The sequence below is a fragment of the Musca autumnalis genome, unplaced genomic scaffold, assembly GCF_047663935.1.
Source record: "Musca autumnalis isolate F117 unplaced genomic scaffold, ASM4766393v1 scaffold_5, whole genome shotgun sequence".
Lineage (NCBI taxonomy): Eukaryota > Metazoa > Arthropoda > Insecta > Diptera > Muscidae > Musca > Musca autumnalis.
This window is the reverse complement of record NW_027412088.1, coordinates 187106653-187122252: the sequence shown is the minus strand read 5'-3', so window position 1 is coordinate 187122252 and position 15600 is coordinate 187106653. Positions and strand designations below refer to the sequence as shown.

General features: G+C 38.1%; 1 protein-coding gene across 7 annotated transcripts in view; it reads right to left on the bottom strand.

Moving 5' to 3' along the window:
• px (MAP7 domain-containg protein plexus) overlaps window positions 1-15600 on the bottom strand; it is a 184558-nt gene that overhangs the window by 131729 nt on the left and 37229 nt on the right. For all 7 annotated transcript variants that reach the window (XM_073954951.1, XM_073954950.1, XM_073954953.1 and 4 more), the window contains 2 exons: window positions 10193-10412; window positions 9958-10055 (listed from right to left, as the gene is read on the bottom strand). In XM_073954951.1, the coding sequence (XP_073811052.1) occupies window positions 9958-10055; window positions 10193-10412 (318 nt within the window). The remainder of the gene's footprint in view (window positions 1-9957; window positions 10056-10192; window positions 10413-15600) is intronic.

Genomic DNA, 15600 nt, shown 5'->3' with positions numbered 1-15600 from the left:
TATTTTTATGAACAATCGAGAGGTTGTCGAGATTAAATATAACACCTCGCTTGTGTGAGAACCATAGTCATGAGTGACATATACACCCATATCTACATATGTTTAATGCGTCCTAATGCACAGTGGGGGAGAAATTTGTAAAGCATTAACCACAATTCATTTTAATTTTGAAAAAATCCGCAGAATATGGAATGAAAGAGGTCATCTATTTATGTAAAAATTGAATTTTGAAATTGAAAATTAAGCTAAAACTCCATCTCAAAAAATTCTCTTCAACCACTGTGCTTGGAATTTGAAATGTTGATGACCGTAATTGTTTCGTTTGCCAACGTCAAATGATAATTATTTTTATGGCATAACACAGAAATTAAAGAAACAAAACTGGGAGCTGGTGATAAGCTTATGAACTCAGCTGAATTGGGTTTTTTATATTAGAACTTTAATTAAGCACTTTTTAATTAGATTTTCTATAGAAAACCACAAATGCAGGGTGGCAGAATACTGTTTTTCGAAGAAAACTTCAATTTAGCTTAGTTGAATAGGGTTTGCTAGAGTAAAACTTAAATTCAGCCTGGCTGAATAGGGTTTGCTAGAGGAAAACTTCAATTCAGCCTGGCTGAATAAGGTTTTTTAGAGGAAAACTTCAATTCAGCCTGGCTGAATAGGGTTCGCTAAAGGAAAACTTCAATTCAGCCCGGCTGAATAGGGTTTTCTATAAGAAAACTTCAATTCAGCCTGGCTGAATGGGGTTTTCTGTAAGAAAACTTCAATTCAGCCTGGCTGAATGGGGTTTTCTGTAAGAAAACTTCAATTCAGCCTGGCTGAATAGGGTTTTCTATAAGAAAACTTCAATTCAGCCTGGCTGAATAGGGTTTTCTATAAGAAAACTTCAATTCAGCCTGGCTGAATAGGGTTTTCTATAAGAAAACTTCAATTCAGCCTGGCTGAATAGGGTTTTCTTTAAGAAAACTTCAATTCAGCCTGGCTGAATAGGGTTTTCTATAAGAAAACTTCATTTCAGCCTGGCTGAATAGGGGTTTCTATAAGAAAACTTCATTTCAGCCTGGCTGAATAGGGGTTTCTATAAGAAAACTTCAATTCAGCCTGGCTGAATAGGGTTTTCTATAAGAAAACTTCATTTCAGCCTGGCTGCATAGGGTTTTCTAGAGAAAAACTTGAACTCAGCCTTGCTGAATTGGGGTTTCCACAAGAAATCTTCTATTCAGCCTGGCTGAATTGGGGTTTCCACAAGAAATCTTCTATTCGGCCTGGCTGAATTGGGTTTTCCACAGTAAATCTTCGATTCAGCCTTGCTGAATTGACTAAATTAAAGTTTTCTTATAGATAATCATATTCAGATTCATATTTCCATCCACAATTCCCCTTTCCCTAAATATAGTTACAGGTCAATGTCTTTATTTCAAATCAATTATGCAGGTTCAAACAAAATAAACATTTCAATAGACCATTTATTAAAAAAATGACAGCAACAGCAACAATTAAAAGGTATAATTTTTTTAAATAGAAAATTAGTAACAAAAAAAAATCAAGCTCTCGATTACCCTACACATTAACCTCAATTAGCAACGCTGCGAACAAAAAAACCTAAGCGCTCACACAAACACACACTCCCGAAGAAAGAATAACAAGCGTGGAGAATTCCAGTTAGTAGTATTCAACTATTTCAACATTATTGTTATTATTGTTCTTAAATAATAGTCATTGTAGCGTAGCGTAACAACGGCTACACCAACAACAACAACACCCATACAAAAACATTTAATTATAGGTTCAACTCATTCACCAGCATTCTGAACCAACCAACGGCTCTAGTTTACTAAACCCAGTCATCATAATTATCGACAATTATCAATAACACTCAAAAAGAAAACAACAACAATAACAATAAGATCTACAACAAAATAGGTGAAATAAAATAACAACGACAACAACGAGTAAACATCCTCACACTCACAGCTCACAAGAAAAATAAACAACAATAAATAAATGATAAATGCCAAAGAAGAAAAAAAAAATAACACATAAAAATAGAATAAACATTAAGCAAACTTAAATATTGACTAAGCCGTCACAGTATAAACAACAATAACACACAAAACCTGAAAAAACAGGAGAAAAAAACCAACAAACCACACAATGTTTGCGGCTGATGACGATGAAGGAAATCCAACCACAAAGAATGTTTGTGGTTAATGGTGTGGGGAACACAAACAATTGTGATATGCTTAAAGTTAGGAAAAAATGTAATTCAGCTAAGCTGAATAAAAGTTTTCCTATGGAAAACCCTATTCAGCCAGGCTGAATGAAAGTTTTCCTATGGAAAACCCTATTCAGCCAGGCTGAATGAAAGTTTTCCTATGGAAAACCCTATTCACCAAGGCTGAATGAAAGTTTTCCTATGGAAAACTGAATGAAAGTTTTCCTATGGAAAACCCTATTCAGCCAGGCTGAATGAAAGTTTTCCTATGGAAAACCCTATTCAGCCAGGCTGAATGAAAGTTTTCCTACGGAAAACCCTATTCAGCCAGGCTGAATGAAAGTTTTCCTATGGAAAACCCTATTCAGCCAGGCTGAATGAAAGTTTTCCTATGGAAAACCCTATTCAGCCAGGCTGAATGAAAGTTTTCCTATGGAAAACCCTATTCAGCCAGGCTGAATGAAAGTTTTCCTATGGAAAACCCTATTCAGCCAGGCTGAATGAAAGTTTTCCTATGGAAAACCCTATTCAGCCAGGCTGAATGAAAGTTTTCCTATGGAAAACCCTATTCAGCCAGGCTGAATGAAAGTTTTCCTATGGAAAACCCTATTCAGCCAGGCTGAATGAAAGTTTTCCTATGGAAAACCCTATTCAGCCAGGCTGAATGAAAGTTTTCCTATGGAAACCCCTATTCAGCCAGGCTGAATGAAAGTTTTCCTATGGAAACCCCTATTCAGCCAGGCTGAATGAAAGTTTTCCTATGGAAAACCCTATTCAGCCAGGCTGAATGAAAGTTTTCCTATGGAAAACCCTATTCAGCCAGGCTGAATGAAAGTTTTCCTATGGAAAACCCTATTCAGCCAGGCTGAATGAAAGTTTTCCTATGGAAAACCCTATTCAGCCAGGCTGAATGAAAGTTTTCCTATGGAAAACCCTATTCAGCCAGGCTGAATGAAAGTTTTCCTATGGAAAACCCTATTCAGCCAGGCTGAATGAAAGTTTTCCTATGGAAAACCCTATTCAGCCAGGCTGAATGAAAGTTTTCCTATGGAAAACCCTATTCAGCCAGGCTGAATGAAAGTTTTCCTATGGAAAACCCTATGCAGCCAGGCTGAATGAAAGTTTTCCTATGGAAAACCCTATGCAGCCAGGCTGAATGAAAGTTTTCCTATGGAAAACCCTATTCAGCCAGGCTGAATGAAAGTTTTCCTATGGAAAACCCTATTCAGCCAGGCTGAATGAAAGTTTTCCTATGGAAAACCCTATTCAGCCAGGCTGAATGAAAGTTTTCCTATGGAAAACCCTATTCAGCCAGGCTGACTGAAAGTTTTCCTATGGAAAACCCTATTCAGCCAGGCTGACTGAAAGTTTTCCTATGGAAAACCCTATTCAGCCAGGCTGAATGAAAGTTTTCCTATGGAAAACCCTATTCAGCCAGGCTGAATGAAAGTTTTCCTATGGAAAACCCTATTCAGCCAGGCTGAATGAAAGTTTTCCTATGGAAAACCCTATTCAGCCAGGCTGAATGAAAGTTTTCCTATGGAAAACCCTATTCAGCCAGGCTGAATGAAAGTTTTCCTATGGAAAACCCTATTCAGCCAGGCTGAATGAAAGTTTTCCTATGGAAAACCCTATTCAGCCAGGCTGAATGAAAGTTTTCCTATGGAAAACCCTATTCAGCCAGGCTGAATGAAAGTTTTCCTATGGAAAACCCTATTCAGCCAGGCTGAATGAAAGTTTTCCTATGGAAAACCCTATTCAGCCAGGCTGAATGAAAGTTTTCCTATGGAAAACCCTATTAAGCCAGGCTGAATGAAAGTTTTCCTATGGAAAACCCTATTCAGCCAGGCTGAATGAAAGTTTTCCTATGGAAAACCCTATTCAGCCAGGCTGAATGAAAGTTTTCCTATGGAAAACCCTATTCAGCCAGGCTGAATGAAAATTTTCCTATGGAAAACTCCAATTCAGCCAGGCTGAATGAAAGTTTTCGTATGGAAACCCCTATTCAGCCAGGCTCAATGAAAGTTTTCCTATGGAAAACCCTATTCAGCCAGGCTCAATGAAAGTTTTCCTATGGAAAACCCTATTCAGCCAGGCTGAATGCAAGTTTTCCTATGGAAAACCCTATTAAGCAAGCCAAAATGAAAGTTTCCCTATGGAAAACCCTATTCAGCCAGGCTGAATGAAAGTTTTCCTATGGAAAACCCTATTCAGCCAGGCTGAATGAAAGTTTTCCTATGGAAAACCCTATTCAGCCAGGCTGAATGAAAGTTTTCCTATGGAAAACCCTATTCAGCCAGGCTGAATGAAAGTTTTCCTATGGAAACCCCTATTCAGCCAGGCTGAATGAAAGTTTTCCTATGGAAAACCCTATTCAGCCAGGCTGAATGAAAGTTTTCCTATGGAAAACCCTATTCAGCCAGGCTGAATGAAAGTTTTCCTATGGAAAACCCTATTCAGCCAGGCTGAATGAAAGTTTTCCTATGGAAAACCCTATTCAGCCAGGCTGAATGAAAGTTTTCCTTTGGAAAACCCTATTCAGCCAGTCTGAATGAAAGTTTTCCTATGGAAAACCCTATTCAGCCAGGCTGAATGAAAGTTTTCCTATGGAAAACCCTATTCAGCCAGGCTGAATGAAAGTTTTCCTATGGAAAACCCTATTCAGCCAGGCTGAATGAAAGTTTTCCTATGGAAAACCCTATTCAGCCAGGCTGAATGAAAGTTTTCCTTTGGAAAACCCTATTCAGCCAGGCTGAATGAAAGTTTTCCTATGGAAAACCCTATTCAGCCAGGCTGAATGAAAGTTTTCCTATGGAAAACCCTATTCAGCCAGGCTGAATTGATGTTTTCCTATGGAAAACCCTATTCAGCCAGGCTGAATTGATGTTTTCCTATGGAAAACCCTATTCAGCCAGGCTGAATTGATGTTTTTCTATGGAAAACCCTATTCAGCCAGGCTGAATGAAAGTTTTCCTATGGAAAAACCTATCAAGCCAGACTGAATGAAAGTTTTCCTATGGAAAACCCTATTAAGCCAGGCTGAATATACTATATTTTTAATAGTTTTTGATATTTTTATGATTGAACCTGATTTATTACACCCTTTTGATAACCATTAAAGAATCTTCCCTCCCTTACCATTAAAACATATTGTGAGTGTGCGACAGATTTATAAATACACATATTTTCGAGTATGGCCAATTAATAGAGGGGGACTTGAGATAAGCAAGCAACAATAAAACAACAACAAAAAGATTTATTAATATTAAACAACAACAACGACAAGAAAAGCTATGCAACAAATTAAATGACAATTCCGTAAAGGCGGCAGTGCAATGCATGCCATGGTGGAATGCTGATAAGATAATAATCTGGGAAAGTTTTCTATATACATATATATGCCCCCATCCAGCTAATCAGCTACAGTTCCGAGTAAAACCAATGTTCGAGTACCCAAACAACAAAATTAGACGTAATTCCAATAACCTTCAATGCAAGACAATAGGCTCTACAAGTGTGTCCAACTTTCTATAGAAATAATCACACAAATGCTCTCCCTCTCTCCCAAGACTTTGAGTTGTAGTTTGTGAAATAAAAAAAACCCAATCTCTATATTCTGACCACCTTTAATAAACCTCTTGGCCTTTGGCAATATTAATGATTGTCTGTGAGGCACACACAGGCGCGCACACACTTTTCGTATATTGCCGCCTCTGGTCCATTTGCTGATAACCTTTGATTGTTATAACGCAACAACTTTGACTTGTATTATCTCCGTGCATTGTGAGCTACGCCACCAAAGGTTGCCCCTGTCGACAATAAATAAATTGTGATGGAAGAACGTTCAACCAAAAATAAAGAACAGAAAATAAAAAACAAACTTGGAAATATGATGAGCTTGCTTCTTTGGCTTCTTACTTAACAATTGCTGCTGGTGGGTGATAATCTCGGAACAACTGAGAGAAGGAGAACAGAAACCAAACAGTTGTGTGATAACAGTTGTCGGAAAGATAGACTATAAGTCGGACAGATAGACAGACAAACAGCAATGAAAGCGAAAGAATCACAACGATTTATTTCAAAATGAAGATTTCACATACTGACAACAACAATGGAGGAGATGTTGATGATGACATCTCCTCGCTGCCCTTCTTCTTACACCAATGTTGTGAGTAATCACCACACAATTTTATATTGACATCAATAGTAAATTTCTATGGAAAATTATAAATAATTCAACCATAAATATCAGCATATAGAGGAAAAGAAAAGTAAAAAAATAGGCTTTAAAGGGAGTAGAATCAAATGTTTACAAACATGAAATGGGAAGAAGTTGGTGGGAAAGTAGTTTTGCTAAAAACAAGTCTTGCTATAAACAACCTTATTAAGCCATGCTAAAGGTAAAACTTTTCCTCTTGAATTGAATTTTTCATAGGAAAATCTAAAATATGCCCAAAAGGGAACATCTACAATGCAGTAGATGCCCAATGTGACATCTACTATCTACCCATAGAGACTGTTAAATACTTAGATATCCAAAGAAGACATCTACAGCGCCATGAGTTTCCAAAGGAGGAATAGAATGTCCATAGGGATCATCTACAATACAATAGATGTCCAAAGGGACCATCTCGAATACAAAAGATGTCCATAGGGGTCATCTACAACACAGTAGATGCCCATAGGAACCATCTACAATACAATAGATGTCCATAGCGGCCATCTACAATACAATAGATGTCCATAGCGGCCATCTACAACACAGTAGATGCCCATAGGAACCATCTACAATACAATAGGGGTCATCTACAATACAGTAGATACCCATAGGGACCATCTACAATAAATTGATGTCCCTAGGGACCATCTACAACACAGTAGATGCCCATAGGGACCATCTACAATACAATAGATGTCCATAGGGGCCATCTACAACACAGTAGATGCCCATAGGAACCATCTACAATACAATAGATATCCATATGGGCAATCTACAACACAGTAGATGCCCATAGGAACAATCTACAATACAATAGATATCCATAGGGGCAATCTACAACACAGTAGATACCCATAGGGACCATCTACAATACAATAGGGGTCATCTACAATACAATAGATGTCCATAGGGGTCATATACAATACAGTAGATACCCATTGGGACCATCTACAATACAATAGATGTCCATAGGGGCCATCTACAATACAATAGATATCCATAGGGCCATCTACAACACAGTAGATGCCCATAGGAACCATCTACAATACAATAGATATCCATAGGGGCCATCTACAACACAGTAGATGCACATAGGAACCATCTACAATACAATAGGGTTCATCTACAATACAATAGATGTTCATAGGGGTCATCTACAATACAGTAGATACCCATAGGGACCATCTACAATACAATAGATGTCCCTAGGGACCATCTACAACACAGTAGATATCCTTAGGGGCAATCTACAACACAGTAGATACCCATAGGGACCATCTACAATACAATAGATGTCCATAGGGGCCATCTACAATACAATAGATATCCATAGGGGCCATCTACAACACAGTAGATGCCCATAGGAACCATCTACAATACAATAGATATCCATAGGGGCCATCTACAACACAGTAGATGCACATAGGAATCATTTACAATACAATAGGGGTTATCTACAATACAATAGATGTCCATAGGGGTCATATACAATACAGTAGATACCCATAGGGACCATCTACAATACAATAGATGTCCATAGGGGCCATCTACAATACAATAGATATCCATAGGGGCCATCTACAACACAGTAGATGCACATAGGAACCATCTACAATACAATAGGGGTCATCTACAATACAATAGATGTCCATAGGGGCCATCTACAACACAGTAGATGCCCATAGGAACCATCTACAATATAATAGATGTCCATAGGAGCCATCTACAACACAGTAGATGCCTATAGGAACCATCAACAATACAATAAATGTCAATAGGGGTAATCTACAATACAATAGATGCCCATGGGAACCATCTACAATACAATAGATGTCCATAGGGGCCATCTACAACACAGTAGATGCCCATAGGAACCGTCTACAATACAATAGATATCCATAGGGGCCATCTACAACACAGTAGATGGACATAGGAACCATCTACAATACAATAGATGTCCATAGGGACCATCTCGAATACAAAAGATGTCCATAGGGGTCATCTACAACACAGTAGATGCCCATAGGAACCATCTCGAATACAAAAGATGTCCATAGGGGTCATCTACAACACAGTAGATGCCCATAGGAACCATCTACAATACAATAGATGTCCATAGGGGCAATCTACAACACAGTAGATACCCATAGGAACCATCTACAATACAATAAATGTCCATAGGGGTCATCTACAATGCAAAATATGCCCATAAGAAGGATCTACAATACGATAGATGTCCACAGGGGCCATCTACAACACAGTAGATGCCCATAGGAACCATCTACAATACAATAGATGTCCATAGGGGCCATCTACAACACAGTAGATGCCCATAGGAACCATCTTCAATACAATAGATGTCCCTAGGGGCCATCTACAACACAGTAGATGCACATAGGAACCATCTACAATACAATAGATGTCCATAGGGGCCATCTACAACACAGTAGATGCACATAGGAACCATCTACAATACAAAACATGTCCATAGGGACCATCTACAACACAGTAGATGCCCATAGGGACCATCTACAATACAATAGATGTCCATAGGGGCCATCTACAACACAGTAGATGCACATAGGAACCATCTACAATACAAAACATGTCCATAGGGACCATCTACAACACAGTAGATGCCCATAGGGACCATCTACAATACAATAGATGTCCATAGGGGCCATCTACAACACAGTAGATGCACATAGGAACCATCTACAATACAATAGATATCCATAGGGGCCATCTACAACACAGTAGATGCCCATAGGAACCATCTACAATACAATAGATATCCATAGGGGCCATCTACAACACAGTATATGCTCATAGGAACCATCTACAGTACAATAGATGTCCATAGGGGCCAACTACAACACAGTAGATGCACATAGGAACCATCTACAATACAATAGATGTCCATAGGGGCAATCTACAACACAGTAGATGCACATAGGAACCATCTACAATACAATAAATGTCCATAGGGGTCATCTACAATGCAAAATATGCCCATAGGAAGGATCTACAATACGATAGATGTCCATAGGGATCATCTACAATATAATAGATGTGCATAGGGACCATCTCGAATACAAAAGATGTCCATAGGGGTCATCTACAACACAGTACATGCCCATAGGAACCATCTATAATACAAAAGATGTCCATAGGGACAATCTACAACAAAGTAGATACCCATAGGAACCATCTACAATACAATAGATGTCCATAGGGGCCATCTACAATACAATAGATTGTCGTAGGGGTCATCTACAATACACTAGACTTCCATAGAGGCCATCAGTAAATACTATTGCCGTTTTGAAATTTCCCCGAATTTTTAGCTTATGTTTCGCATTTGTTAACCCTTCCAAAAAATGGGTTACTAACATTAATATTCTTGGTATCAAGATGGTTGGTGGTGGTGATGATGATGAATGATGGCCAAAAAGCCGTTTTGACTTTTTTGCCATTCTCTATTCGAATTCATTTCATTGTTGTTGGTTTTTCGCCTTACCTTTTCTGCAGCTGATGAAACACCAATTGATGATTGTTGTACACCTTCGGCGCGACTAGAGTGTTTTTCATAGCATGTTGTACATATTTGCACCATGCCTAAAGGGGAAGAGAGAGAGAGTGGAGAAGGAAGGAAAGAATTAGTAAAAAATTATGATAGTTTTTTGTTCGTTTCTTTTTTGCAGTTTTCTTTGAATCGCATTGTTTTTTTTTTTTTTTTTCTTTGTTTCGCTTACCTTGAGGGCTAATGGGACTAGCATTTTTATAAGCTGTCATTGTTTTTATGAATGGATAGTAGGGTTCACGTTCAACATTTGGACAACAATAGACCAGTCTTAATTGTGAGGATGGTGCATCTGTGCCACAGGTATAGCAAACAAATTTTGCTCTTTCCACAACACTGGCTGGCTTTTTCCTTAGATAATAGTTACGTTCACTTTCGGGTATTTGATTAGTCTGTGAAAAAAAAAGAAACAAAAGGAGAAAAAATTAATATATGCCAAGTTTTGTATTAAAAAAAAATTATAAGTTTATCAATTGTTAATAACTTCTAGTCACACTAGGCAGCATAGAACGAAGTTGAAAACATCAGTTTTAGTCTCTTTTAACTAAGGGTCCTGTAGGAGGCCTTTGTGGTCTTCTTCTGTACATCTTCTGGGCTAACTACGATACAGTAGATTTCCACACATATCATTAACAACAGAGTTGATTTCGATATAGGTCATAAACAATGCCTTAGACGCCTATAAATGGCGTAATGAACAATTTATAATACAGTAGATGTCCATATAAGCCATTTACAATGTAGTAGAAGCCCATATGGATTATCTACAATACAGTAGATGCCCATATGGACAGTCAGTAATACAGTAGATGTCAATATACGCCGTCTACAATGTAGTAGATTTTCATATGGTCCACCTACAATACAGTAGATGTCCATATGCGTCATCTACAATGTAGTAGATTATTATATGAACCACCTACTATAGAGTAGATGCCCATATGGACCATCTACAATAGAGTATATGCCCACATAGACCATCTACAATGGAGTAGATGTCCATAAGGAACATACACAATACAATAGATGTTTATAGGGACCACCTACAATACAATAGATGCCCATATGGACCATCTACAATACAATAGATGCCCATATGGACCATCTACAACACAGTAGATATTCATATGGCAAATCAAAAATACAATAGATGTCCATATGCGCCATCTACATTGTAGTAGATGCCTATATGGACCATCAGCAATACAGTAGATGTTCATATGGACAATCTGCAATGCTGAAGTTACCCATATGGACCACCTACTATAGAGTAGATGCCCATATGGACCATCTATAATAGAGTAGATGCCCTTATAGACCATCTACAATGGAGTAGATGCCTATATGGACCATCTACAATAGAGTAGATACACATATGGACCATCTACAATAGAGTAGATGTCCATAAGGAACATCAACAATACAATAGATGTTTATAGGGACCACCTACAAAACAATAGATGCCCATATGGGGCATCTACAATACAATAGATGCCCATATGGACCATCTACAATAGAGTAGATGCCCTTATAGACCATCTACAATGGAGTAGATGCACATATGGACCATATACAATAGAGTAGATGTCCATATAGACCATCTACAATGAAGTAGATGCCCATATGGACCATCTACAAAAGAGTAGATGTACATATGGACCATCTACAATAGAATATATGTCAATAAAGAAAATCTACAATAGAGTAGATGTCCATAAGGAACATCTACAATACAATAGATGTTTATAGGGACCACCTACAAAACAATAGATGCCCATAGGGGGCATCTACAATACAATAGATGCCCATATAGGCCATCTACAATAGAGTAGATGCCCTTATAGACTATCTACAATGGAGTAGATGCACATATGGGCCATATAAAATAGAGTAGATACACATATGGACCATCTGCAATAGAGTAGATGTCCATAAGGAACATCTACAATACAATAGATGTTTATAGGTACCACCTACAATACAATAGATGCCCATATGGACCATCTACAATACAGTAGATGCCCATATGGGACATCTACAATACAATAGATGCCCATATGGACCATCTACAATAGAGTAGATGCCCTTATAGACCATCTACAATGGAGTAGATGTACACATGGACCATATTCAATAGAGTAGATGCCCACATAGACCATCTACAATTGACTAGATGCTCATGCGGACCATCTACAATAGAGTAGATGCTCATACAATGGAGTAGATGCCCATATGGGCCATCTACAATAGAGTAGATGCCCATATAGACCATCTACAATTGACTAGATGCTCATGTGGACCATCTACAATAGAGTAGATGCCCATATAGACCATCTACAATGGAGTAGATGCACATATGGGGCATATACAATAGAGTATATGCCCATATAGATCATCTACAATGAAGTAGATGCCCATATGGACCATCTACAATAGAGTAGATGTCCATAAGTAAAGGAACATCTACAATACAATAGACGTTTATAGGGACCACCTATAAAACAATAGATGTCCATATGGACCATCTACAATAGAGTAGATGCCCTTGTAGACCATCTACAATGGAGTAAATGCACATATGGGCCATCTACAATGGAGTAGATGCACATATAGACCATCTAAAATAGAGTAGATGCCCATGTAGACCATCTACAATAGAGTAGATGCACACATGAATCATCTAGAATAGAGTAGATATCCATAGGAACATCTACAATACAATACATGTTTATAGGGACCACCTACAATGCAATAGATGCCCATATGAACCATCTACAATACAGCAGATGCCCATATGGACCATCTACAATACAGTAGATGCCCACACGGACCATCTACAATACACTAGATGCCCATATGGGCCATCTACAATAGAGTAGATGCACATATGGGCCTTCTACAATATACTATATGCACATGTGAATCATCTACAATAGAGTAGATGACCATATGGGCCATCTACAAAACAATAGATGCCCATATGGACCATCTACAAAACAATAGATGCCCATATGGACCATCAACATTACAGTAGATGTACGTATGGACCATCTACAATTGAGTAGATGGTTCACTGTTCACTTCTATTTTTCTTCTAACTAAGTTGAACTAGTTGAACTCAACCTCAAGCCCTCATTAAAGGCAAATTTCCCCCCAGTTTCTCTTTATCCACAAATTTATGGCCCAGAAATCTTCTTGTCCGGATCTATGATGGTGGCACTTTATGGCCTTTCATAAAAAAACATAAATTTAAAAAGATTCTTTTGGGCTTTAAAGTGAAAACCATTTGGCAGACCGGATCACAGAAGCAGCAGCAGCATTTAACTTTCATTGCTTTAGAAAAAATAAACAAACAAAAAAACATTTTAATTTGCATAAAAATTTCATTAAACAAATAAAGTATTTCACAAAAAAAAAGTAAAACAAACAAAAAAGAACAAAACCAACAACAACAAAAATTATGAACAAGTTTATTGACATTTGAAGTGTATGCCGGAAAGAGAGACGAGTGAGCTATGCTGACTGCCGGTCCGTGCTACAACAGATTAAATTGCAAACCAAAAAAAAAAAAAAAAAAAAACACCCAACAGCAGAAACAGTAGAAGCAGCACAAAAAAAAATAATAATAGCCAGTCAGTCAGTCAGTCATAGAAGAGGAGGCAATGAATTTATCATGAGGCCAAAACCCACACAAAGACATACACCACGGCGAACGAACCAAGCTCACACTGCTGCGGCTAACGGCTGGTTGGCTAATGGTTTGAGGAATCCATGCTCCAAATTGCCAAAAAAAAAAGAAAAAAAAAACGCACACACAAAAACCATCATCATCATATTTTTTTGCAAAAAAGAAACCAAAAACAACAACAAAAACGTACCAAAACTGTTTCAAATAAAAAGTATTTGAAATGTTTCTTTTTGTCGGCGAGTTTGCTTTTTGAAAGTGTTTTTTTGTTTTCTTCATTTTTTTCTGGTTTTATTGGCATTATTGTTATTGTGTCATGTTTTATTTGCTGTTTTGGTGTTGTTGTTGTCGTTGTCGTTGTTGCTGCCGTTGCTGTTATATTTCACATTTTATTTACAAAACTGCTGGCAAACACGAAATGTATCCATAAATATTTTGATGATTAGAAAAAGAAGAAAATGAAGATGGAAAACAACAACAACACTACAATAATAGCAATATAAAAACCGTAAAAAAAGAAACAAGGAAGGCTTGTGAAGGCCACCAAGTAGCGTACGAGGCAAGGAGTCGCTCTTTCAGCAAGCCAGCCAGCCAGCTGTTATAAATCGTCTTTTGACACAAAGAATTTTAACTTCTTTTGAAAATGAATTCACAATTCCCAGCGTGTGGGGAGAAAGAAGAGTTGAGTGTGCGAAGAAAAATGAATGTTAAGCGAAATGGTGTCTGAAGTCATAAAAAATAAACAATCAAAAGGGGGTTAAAGTGCTTAAGTAGGTAGGTAGAATATCTTTAATGATAGCAAAGCTTTAAAGAGAAGCATATAAACAATCTCCACATAGGCCATCAATTTTGATGATTATACAATATGTGTCAAATACAGTCTAGTAGATGCAAAAATGCGACATCTAAAATCAAATAGATACCTAAATGAACCAAACCAATACGAGCAATTATAATGGAGAACATCTAAAATGCATTGTGGACATCTACTACAAAATAGATGTACACTTGAGTTATCAGCAATATAGTAGGATGTCCATAGGGCACGTCATAAATATAGTAGATGTACATATGGTCATCTAAAATACAGTAGCTGTTCATATGCGACTTCTCAATACAGTAGATGTCCCCACGTATCATCCACATTGGAATAGATGTCCATATGGGAAATATACAATACAGTAGATATTCAAATGCACCATGTACAATATAATAAACTAGCAAAGTGCCCGCTACTTCGTACAATGGAGTAGATGTCCATTGTTGTTGTTGTTGTAACAATGTTTTTATTATGTTTATATGTTCGTTCCTCTGTTCAATCTGGCTCTGGGTCTATCTCCACTTCCAGTAAAATGGCTGCTTCGATGGGATGTAGCCACAGATCCACTGGAGTTAGATGGGTAGGTTTGGCGGGGCAGTTAAAAAGGTGTTGTGTGTCGTGCGGGCCAATGCCGCATACTGGGCATATGTCTTGCACGGCGCGATCTATTTCCGCCCAATACGAATTTAGGCGACTGCAATATCCCGAGCGTAGTTGAGCCAAAACTACTCTGGTTTGTCGTGGCAGCTGACGCTCCTCAGCTGCGATAGATGGAGGATGTACTCCGAGTACTTTATTCACACTATAATTGCTTAAGGCCTTGGCAACTGTGTCCGTGTGAATGCTATTCAATCCTGCTTGATATGCTTGTTGATCTAGGGGTTCTCTCCTGTATCGTTGGACCTCTCCCTCTAGAGCATGGATATCCTTCCTGATCTCCCTGAATGGGCCGGGCCTACCCACAAGATGATTGGGATGGCTCACACGATAACATCCAAGCAGGTACTGCAACGAAAGCATCTCATCGTGTTGCTTTACAGCAAGAATTTTTGCCTCCTCATGTAGATGGTCCACT